Below are 10,523 nucleotides of genomic sequence, written 5' to 3'. Positions count from 1 at the left end.
TCAAAAATTTAATCCAATCATTTCAAAAAGAGATAATTTAATAGTTGGCCTCAAAGAGATCTGCCTATTAAAGGAAGAATTTTGCTCGCCAAAACAAAGGTACAGTCTCGTCTCTCTTATGCAGCTCAATCTCTGTACAAAGAAAAGCCTGTATCGAAAAAATATATAGCTTAAAGAGGCAAATAATTTTGACCTTGAAATGGTTTTTAAAAAATGTAAAACTGCTTTTATTCTAGCTGAAATAAACAATTAAGACATTCTCCTGAAGACAATATATTATCAGACATACTGTGAAAAATGTCCTTGCTCTGTTAAACATTATTTGGGAAATATATATTTATAAAAAAAAGAAAAATTCAAAGGGGGTTTAATAATTCTGACTTCAACATGTACAAATAATATTTTGTTTCCTTAATTGAAAAAATGTATTATTTTTTACTCCACATTAACAACTTTGTTAATTATTGTGTGGATTATGTAGAGTTTTATTTATTTACAAAAGTTCAACTAACATTTTTTTTAACAGAATCCAAAAAGTTGGATAAGTTTTTTTCAAAAACCTCACTTTTTTTCTTCACAAGTTTGCTGAACTTATTGGTTTAGTTAGCTGAACTTTTCTAAATACTGTAGGTAAAACAAACTGAAAAATGAACAAATTTTTACAATTCGAGTTAAACATTTTTTTTACAATGTAAAGTTATATACTTCAGTTTTCCTTTTTTCAGCCCAGTGGTCTCTGATTGAAAGGAGGCAACTTTCATAAACTCATACTGCACTTAAAGCAGGACTGAACTGATGTTTCAGTGTTTTTTCTCATGTAAATATTGTTTTAATTTTAGTTGAATAAATGCTGACTTTGTGACTGTTTATTTCTATTTAGCATCACTGTACATTACTTCAGGGTGCAAAACTGGCTAAAAATCTTAAATCAGATACTTTAAATTTCAACATTAATTGTATGATAGTTTGGTTAATGTTTTAATAATTATTCAATGTTGGTTTCAGTGTAAATAGTAGTTTAATTTTGGTTGAATAAATGTTGATTTTGTGACCATTTTTATCTATTTATCATCATTGAATTAACATTATTTCAAGTTGCAATATACTGGCAAATAATCAACTTTCTAAATTTCAACATTAATTTAACAATGGTTTGGTTGACATTTATTCAATGTTGGTTTCAGTGTAAATTTCGTGTGATTTAATTTTGGTTGAATAAATGCTGATTTTGTGACCATTTTGATCTATCTATCATCATTGAATTAACATTATTTATGGGTGCAAAACTGGCTAAAAATCAATGATGACTTTTAACGTTGATTTAATCAGGGCCGGATTAACATAAGTTTTAGGGGGTGCTGAAGCCCCAGGGCCTACAGAAGAAGGGGGCCCTTGATTGGCTGAAGAATTAGTTGGCGCTATAACGTGGGAAACACCTCTTTGCGTTATGCTTTCTCTCATCCGTGATGTGAAGCATTCCTTTATGTTTGCTGCTTTTCAAAAACACTGACTCCAGGGCTAAACTGTGGCTCGAAGTGGCTGTGTAGCATAAATCAGAATAACGAATAGACCGGTTTCAGCCACCCATAAGGGGGATCAGATGTGCCAATTTTCCCAGAACAGTTCCTTTTTTTGGCACTACTGCAAGAACTTGTCCATTCAAAGATAGGCTAACCAAGCTTGTAGTAGAACAAAAAATAAAATTCAGTCTTTACTATTGATTACCTTGTACATGATGTAGCAACAGAAGCTGGAATAGGCTGGAATTATGGACTCTTAACTGAAGCGCAAGTCTCTACACCACACAATATAACCAAGACAGAGTGTAAACAAATCAAATAGCCTTCACAAGCGGTTATCAAAATCTCTATCGTTGCAGAGTATGTATTTCAAGAAAATACACTAAGTTATGCTTTACAGCAGTGGTTCCCAACTTTTTTTTTTTTTTGCCTGAGACTGAGGTCTTAACTGTATTGATTTCTGCTCTTTAAATTATACTTTCAAAATTTATTGGCTTAACCAGAATCTAAATGAGGAAGATTCAATTTGGAATATTTTTCCAAAACGGGTATTTTATTTTGATGGAGGCATTAGGTTTTTATTGATGTGTAATTATAGCATAACCAAAATTCCAAAGTTTTTCAGCCAATGTTTTAACATCGGTTAGCTTTTCATTAGTCAGTTAATTAACAACAGAGTTTTTTTTTCATGAATTACTTTGAATTTATTTCAGAATATAGCATACAAGTAAGTCCAAAAATTTTTGTTATTGTTATGGGAGCTATAACATCAGGAATTACTATGCCCTGACACCCCCAGCTTTCTACCTCAGAATTTTTTCAAAAGATGCATCATAATGGGCGTGGAGCTCCGCGAGCGAAGGGCAGGAGCGGGCGTGGCCAGCAGGGAGGGGAGCGAACAACTGTTGTCAGTTAGCTCACAAAATGAGACACAAATCGTGAGGAGACGCATGATTTTATAGTTTACAAAGTTAAAATGCAAAGTAATAAACCGTAATTTAATGCCCTGCTACATTTGTTATTCGTAATTTCATACACACAACCACAATTTATATCATTATAAAGATAATCGTGTTTATATAAACACTATAAATAAGGACTTTTCCCTAAATCCCTGGGTAAAAATCTTAGATTTGAATGCAGACAGTGCCGCAGGTCTCTTGCCCTGCCTATTTTAACCACTAGCCCTGCTGGAAATCTAGAGGATTTAGGCAAACACAGCAGCACGGCGATGTGTCTAAATGTGAATGAACTCCTGATAAAAGACAACGTCCGCCATTCTCCAATTCTCGTACTGCTCTCCCCAAAAAAATGCTTCCAGGACACATATAGCTTTGCTGTATCGGCCCTGACAGGATCGTGGGAAAAAGCATGCAACAACCCCCGTGGATCATGGAAACAAACACATACGACCCTTCATGACCAGCTAAATACTGTGTGCCATGGGTCCGTGTCTCACAGCTTGGCACTGGCAGGTCTTTCTTGCCTTCGGAAAGCACCAGTCATGAATAATTAAGCAGCCGGCTCTTCTCATAGGATAAGAAAACTCAGCTATGAATAATAATGAGAAACCATGCCTTTTTACACTTGCAATTTTGCGCTACGTTGCCAATTTTGATCCCGCCCCAAAAATCATTTTAAACCCGGAAGCTGAAATAAGCTGACAAAAACTCCAAATTATCCAGTTTTCCCGACAATTAAAGCTGAGAGGTGCTAACATTATCTTAACTGATGCTCAACACATACAAATCTGTTAACATCTAAAAAAAAGTACTAGAGGGTTTTGTGAACCTTTAAAAATAGCAATCATCTCCCTCTTAAAAAAGCGTACTTTTCTGATTCGACAGAGATGTTTTTAAATAAAATTAGTTTTTCTAATAAAAAAGATAGAAATTACAAAATTAGAAAAAATATGGTCTTTGCAACAAAAATATTTCTTCAACAACAAGATCAAAGTATTTTATCCTATTAAACAAATTTTTTAAAAGTTTCATTCTCATATACGGTATATGCGAAGCTAGTGTTTCTTCCCATACTGATAAACTTCCGGTTAACGGTTAATGTGACTTTTTTACATTTTATAAGGTTGCTTTTACAGCATCGATGTTGTAATGTAATTAAAATACAATCAGTTAAATAGACTTTGGCATTCATTTAGTTGCTCAAGCGTAAAACCAGACAAAAAGCCGTTAACTGGCACGCGCCCGTCAGAATCAGCAGGCTAGCGCAGAAGCTCCATTGAATATACTAGGGTAAAATAAATGTTCATATTTTAATGACATGGAGGGGGAAATGTAATTTAATGCAGTGTTTCTTGTACAATCTGAGACCCACTTTATATCGGATACCACACATATATGGAGATAGCTGAATTTTAAAGAAAACAAACCTTAAACGCGCCATTTTGTAATGGATACAGTTCACCGAAAGCGCTTAGCCCAGGTTACTGACAAACTAAAAGTCCTTTAGCATACTATCGCACCCTGTTGATGTAAAATGTTCATTTTGTCAATTTCATACTGAAACTGATTTTCATTTATTTTGGAATTATAATTATGCTGTCCAATTTTGAAAACGTATTGGCTCATTTATTAATGATAATATATAGCAAGACGTTTCTGTTAATTTTAAAGAAATTATTTTTGGTAATTATAAATCTGCCTCTACTAAAAGAAATGCTTAAATTCTATATACACAAATTTGTTTTGGAATTTACTCATACCAAACCATATTTTCCTGTTTTTTTTTTTTTTTTTTTTTTTTGCAAGAATTTAGTCATTATTTACATTTAATTGTATTATCTAAAAATAATAAAGCAAACAAGACTAATTTGCTTTGTAATGACTTTAATTTATATACTGTAATATATTCTTAAATGTTTTACCCTCAAGATTGTATCATGTTCTTTATTTTTTTTTCGTTCTTTCTTTCTCATCCTTATATCTTTTTTCATCGACAAACATTGTAATTTATACTCTGTATTGTAAGCAAATATTGAGACAAACTTGTCAACGTCAATCGGTGAGCAGCGTCAAACATTTACTGTTCTTGCGTATTTCTATGCTGTTACCATTGCTCTACGCAATTTTTGTACGTACGGCTTGTATGTGAATTGGAATTCACGCTCCGTGTGTTTCCTGATTCCGCCTGAGCAAACGGTTGGTTCAACTGGGCAGTTATGGCTGTTCATTGGCAGATGCGACGTCACTCAGTCGTTGTGCCCGCCTTCTAGTGTGCAGTTTTCACGAGTGTAACACATTTAGCGGAAAACCCTCTGTACAAGTAAGAAATATTGCCTATTTTTAAATTCACATAAAAACAGTTTGTAATGTTCTATTATTCTTATATTACGTAAGCTGTTAACAGCCATAAGTGCTAAATGATAGCTACAGATAGCACCTCTGGCTAACAGCTATGCGTTATGTTATTGTTTTGTTTCGTTACATATTATTATTTCTATAAGTATTTTAATTTAATTTAATTTTTATTCGAGTTTGAAACCGCCGAGCATGTCTTAATAATGATAACAGTACGTGAAAATAAGCTAGGGAGAAGGATTTGCTTTGGGAGTTGTAGGTTATGTATTCTTCATGCATTTTGGAGATCAACTGACGATTTTAATCTCATTCATTTGCTAATAATGTTCATTAAATTGGTATGGTTTTGAGTTTGTGGTCAGCATCTGAGCCTTGCACGTTATGAATGAACCCTATTAGATTTACTGTAACTGTTAGCATATTTGACACTAGCATAACTGACACTGCTGTCCTTATTTTGGCGTTTTTAATAGAGTGTGGTCTAATGGGACAGAATAATTAAAACGAGTGAAGAATTCTATAGATACTTAAAGGGATAGTTCACCCCAAAATGAACTTTTCCTCACCCTTTACCTCCTCTCATTAATTTTAAGTAAATACACTAAACAAGATGTTCTGATATCCATTATGGGAACAAAAAATATGATGAAATAATGTAGGTCAATGGCTGTTTTGTCCCAACAGCATTATAGAGGTAAAGTTGGTTTCATATTCGGATATTCAGACTTTCTCCTTAATAGTATAATTTCAGAAAAGTATTCTTTGCCAATTCTAAATAGGGAAATCATATAAGCAGCCAATGATTATCAAAGTACAACTTTGTTCAAAGTCAATTAGATAGTGATACTGTTGTTTTGAAGTCATACTTGCCTGCTAATTTCGATCGAATATTTAAAGTAACACGGTAAACAATATAGAGGCTTCTAAATGAACGAATGTGCGAATATAGAACCAACTTTAGCTCTAGAACAGCATTCAGTATTTCTTTGCGTTCCACAGAAGAAAGAAACTCAAACAGGTTTGCAACAAATGAATGGAAGTCTATGATGCCAGCTATTTTATCTTTGAGTGAACTCACTTTAATGACAATGCTTGTCTGCTCTCTTGCTCAGTAGTCATGGTTTGCAAAGTGGCATTATCGCAAACAAGTAAAACCATATAGAATATCAGAAAAGCCCTACTTCCCCTCTTTTCGACAGTCTGACTTTTAATGAGATTTTGGTATTATTTGTTGAAATATAGTGCATCTCAATCTGCTCCCTAGCTCCCAAGTTAGTGAGTCAGTAGGTCATGTATATAAATTTAGAATCCGGTAAGGACAGTGATGATATTGGTTCTCTATTAAATCTAATTACATGGGTAACAATGGCATATATCCAATTTATCCAAGTATGCTTGAAAGCTAAAAATGTGACCTCTAAACATAATAGTCTTGACCATTATACTTGAATATGTCATTGTTACCAATATATTTCGATTTAAGTTTCATATGTAATTGTCATATGTATGTAATAAAGCAATGTACATTGATGCTAAATAAAGGTATAGTTACAGTGGTTGGTGATAATAAGTGTTCAAAACAATAATGTCCAGAAATCGCACAGAAATAAGTTAATATTAAAAATATGAAAACTAAATTAAAAATGAGAGAAAGTAAAAAAAAATACTATTAATAATAACTAAATGACTGTCAATGCTAACAATATACACTCAGCGGCCACTTTATTAGGTACAGCTGTCCAGCTGCTCTTTAATGCAAGTTTCTAATCAGCCAATCACATGGGAGCAACTCAATGCATTTAGGCATGTAGACATGGTCAAGATGATCTGCTGCAGTTCAAACCGAGCATCAGAATGGGGAAGAAAGGTGATTTAAGTGACTTTGAATGTGGCATAGTTGTCGGTGCCAGACAAGCTGGTCTAAGTATTTCAGAAACTGCTGATCTACTGGGATTTTCACGCACAACCATCTCAAGGGTTTACAGAGAATGGTCCGAAAAAGAGAAAATATCCAGTGAGCGGCAGTTCTGTGGGCGCAAATGCCTTGTTGATGCCAGAGGTCAGAGGAGAATGGCCAGACTGGTTTGAGCTGATAGAAAGGCAACAGTAGCTCAAATAACCACTCATTACAACCGAGGTAGAAGAGAAGGGGGTTGTTGGGGTACTTTAGATCGTTTTGGAAGGGCACTTTCTATCCAAGACTGAAAAGGGCATGTGCACTGCACAGGTTGAGCCCTATGTGTGCACGTGCCTGCTTGTAACAGCGGTTTAGGCCGGTTATTGTGTAATGGTGTGGGGGATATTTTCTTTGCACACTCAGTACCAATTGAGCATCATGTCAACGCCACAGCCTACCTGAGTATTTGTTGCTGACCATGTCCATCTCTTTATGACCACAGTGTACCCATCTTTTGATGGTTGCTTCCAGCAGCATAATGCTCCATGTCATAAAGTGCAAATCTTTTCAGACTGGTTTCTTGAACATGACAATGAGCTCACTGCACTCAAATGGCCTCCACAGTCACTAGAATTCAATCCAATAGAGCACCTTTGGGATGTGGTGGAACGGGAGATTCTCATCATGGATGTGCATCCAATAAATTTGCAGCAACTGCAAACAGTTCACTGTAATTGTGATTTTGTTACATTAAATTACTGTGAAATTACAGCCATATAGTGTAACTTCACAGTAGAAAGTGAAGTCCATACTGTGATTTCACCGTATTTTCTTGTCGAATTAACTAAATTATACTGTGAAGCAGGCTTTCCTCGGCTAGTCATTCCGACATTAACCTTGACTTTGAAATCATTTTGGGTGCATTAAACAGTCTTTGGTTCATGAATCAATTACTTTTTTTTTTAGAGTTTATTATATTTTTGGTTAAGCACAAAGTTATGTTCATTAAAATTATTTCATATTTCCATGTTAACCGTATAAAATTAAATAAAGATGCATGTACGCCTAAAAACGAAAATTTACTAAGACGTTCATGTCGTTTCAAAACAGGATGATTTTTCTTTCAAGTTTTTAAAGATGTAACCAAATTGTTTTGGGGGCTGCAATAACATTCTGTTATTTCTAAATATCAAAAATGGCCAATACTAGCATAAAAGTTAATTTGTATCCATGTCTATGTTGAATGAAATAAACCGAGTTTGAATTAACATGCAAAAGATATAGCCCTTTTTACAGTAATTAGCTGTAATCATGCTACCTGCATTAATTTCACAATAAAATGAACACAACACATTACTGTGATTTTTTTTTACAGTTAAATCCTGTAAAATTACACTGATGTAATATACTGTGAAAAATTACAGTAACGTCATGTGAAAATCAGAAATTTTTTTACAGTGTAACCGGACGAATCAGGATGTTCAGTTTACCGTTATGCTGCTGGTAGAATGTTAGACGCATTTGAAATTGATTTCAAATATAACACGTATGATTATAAATTTTAAAGCCTGGCTCAGACAATTTCTGTATCTGAATTTTTGTGTCGATGCGACGTCTGTGTGAGTGATGAGTGTTTGTGTGCTTCAGTGCTGTTCATTGAAACACTAGATTGTGGTTTTTCTCAAGTAAAAAAAACGGATTTATTGTTGCCGTATATCAGCAGCACAGCACTCACATAATTATAACATTTTGAGTGAATGTAAAGGCATTGAAATGTATTTTTACTTCCACTAAGATTACCTGTCGGGCAGCTGGAGGTTTTAATAGAACGACTGGAAAAAGCAAAGCCCTGGGACGTCAGGCTGCTGGATTTTGGGAGCTCGGGCCGATGTTGCATGTGTACAAAAGGGTGCCTGTGCACAATCAAAAACTCACATGGAGTCGTACAATGTAAACTAAATGTATGCGTTTATAATACTTCTGATTTCTAAATAAATCCACCTCAAGCCCATAACTCTGAATGTACTTCTCATTTCGGAGGCTGCGACTGTCCTCCAGAGGTAATTTTTTTTTGCTGTGGCCACGTACATTGAGTTACTCTTCAAGACTAAAATGAAATACAGTGTGTTTTTCACCAAAGCAACTCTGGGTGCTGAAAAATAAATGGGTAAACTGGCAGTGGCCAGGTTATACAGACCAAGATTTTTTGCTATTGGCCAGAGTTTTACTTGCCCTGCCAAAATTTTCTCTGGCCCCACCAAAAAAAGAAGATAGCCATTCAGTTATTCAGCATTACTTTTCTTTAAATACAACTGACAATTTAAAAATGATTTAACTTAAATACAATAGTGATTAGATTATTTAAAGTGAATGGTTTAGTTGAAAATTACAACAATTTAATGTTTTTTGTTTGTTTAAAACCCACCCAAACGCCTAATTTTAGAAACCAGCGTATTACATGAGTCTATAATACAGTCAATATTTTTACTTTTCATTTATTTGTTAACCTCGATTTAAAATGCATCAGATGTTTGTAAAAATACTGTCTAAAACAGCAATGCTTATGCAAAGAGGTTTATTCTTGCCTGGACGTCACTCATCGTCAACTTATCTCTTGGCTTTGCACAGTAACCTAACACAGTTGTTTGTGATTTGGCAGGGCGTTTGAATAAAAGGCAGATCTACTGAGATCTGCATCTCCGCTGCCAGCATGTCTGGCACTGCCACAGTTCTGCAGCAGTTTGTGAGTGGCCTGAAGAGTCGCAATGAAGACACTCGTGCCAAAGCTGCCAAAGACCTTCAGCACTACGTCACGACAGAACTAAGAGAGGTAAATAAATACCTTACCAATATATATATATATATATATATATATATATATATATATATATATATATATATATATATATATATATATATATATATATATATATATATATTGTATAAACATATTCTCAAATATATGCATGCGTGTGTGCGTTTATGCAGTTGAAACCAGAAGTTTACATACACTCTAAATAAAGGAACATAACCATTTTTTAAAAAATGTCTGATGGTAAATCATACTTTACGTTTACTATTTCAGGTCCGTTAGGATTACCTAAATGAGTTACATTTGCTGAATGCCAGAATAATGAAGAATGTTTTTTTTTTTGAGAATTTTTTTTTTTGTCATTTCTACAGTAAAAAGTTTACATACATTTCCTTGGTATTTTTTAGCTTTGCTTTTAAACTGTATAACTTTGGTCAAATGTTTTGGTATCCTTCCAAAAGCTTCTCACAAAAGTTTGAAGGAATTTTGGCCCATTCCTACTGACAGAATTAGTGTAACTGAGTTAGATTTGTTGTCTGTCGCACAAGCTTTTTCAACTCTGCCCACAAATTTTCAATAGGATTGAGATCAGGGCTTTGTGATGGCCACTCCAAAACATTCACTCTGTTGTCCTTAAAGCACATTTTAACTAATTTGGCAGTATGCTTAGGGTCATGGTCTGTTTGGAAGACCTATTTGTGGCCAAGTTTTAATTTCTTGGCTGATGTCTTGAGATGTTACTTCAGTATTTCTACATAATGTTCTTTCTTCATGATGCCATCTTTACTGTGAAGTGGACCAGTCCCTCCTGCAGCAAAACAGCCCCACGACATGATGCTGCCGCCCCCATAGTTTACAGTTGGGATGGTGTTCCTAGGCTTGTAAGCTTTCCCCTTTGTCCTCCAAATGTAACACTGGTCATTATGGCCAAACAGTTTAATGTTAGTTCCATAAGGCCACAGGACATGTCTACAAAA

General features: G+C 34.6%; 1 protein-coding gene across 1 annotated transcript in view; it reads left to right on the top strand.

Annotated features, from left to right (window-relative positions):
* The first annotated feature begins 4,743 nt into the window (after positions 1–4,743).
* mtor (mechanistic target of rapamycin kinase) overlaps positions 4,744–10,523 on the top strand; it is a 244,731-nt gene continuing 238,951 nt past the window's right edge. Inside the window, exons 1-2 of the mRNA NM_001077211.3 lie at positions 4,744–4,802; positions 9,394–9,564. Of these exons, the coding sequence (NP_001070679.3) occupies positions 9,445–9,564 (120 nt within the window). The 5' untranslated portion in view covers positions 4,744–4,802; positions 9,394–9,444. The remainder of the gene's footprint in view (positions 4,803–9,393; positions 9,565–10,523) is intronic.

This window comes from Danio rerio, chromosome 8 (assembly GCF_049306965.1).
Source record: "Danio rerio strain Tuebingen ecotype United States chromosome 8, GRCz12tu, whole genome shotgun sequence".
Taxonomy (NCBI): Eukaryota; Metazoa; Chordata; class Actinopteri; order Cypriniformes; family Danionidae; genus Danio; species Danio rerio.
Note: the sequence above shows the minus strand (reverse complement) of the source record. Positions and strands in the feature narration are given on the sequence as shown.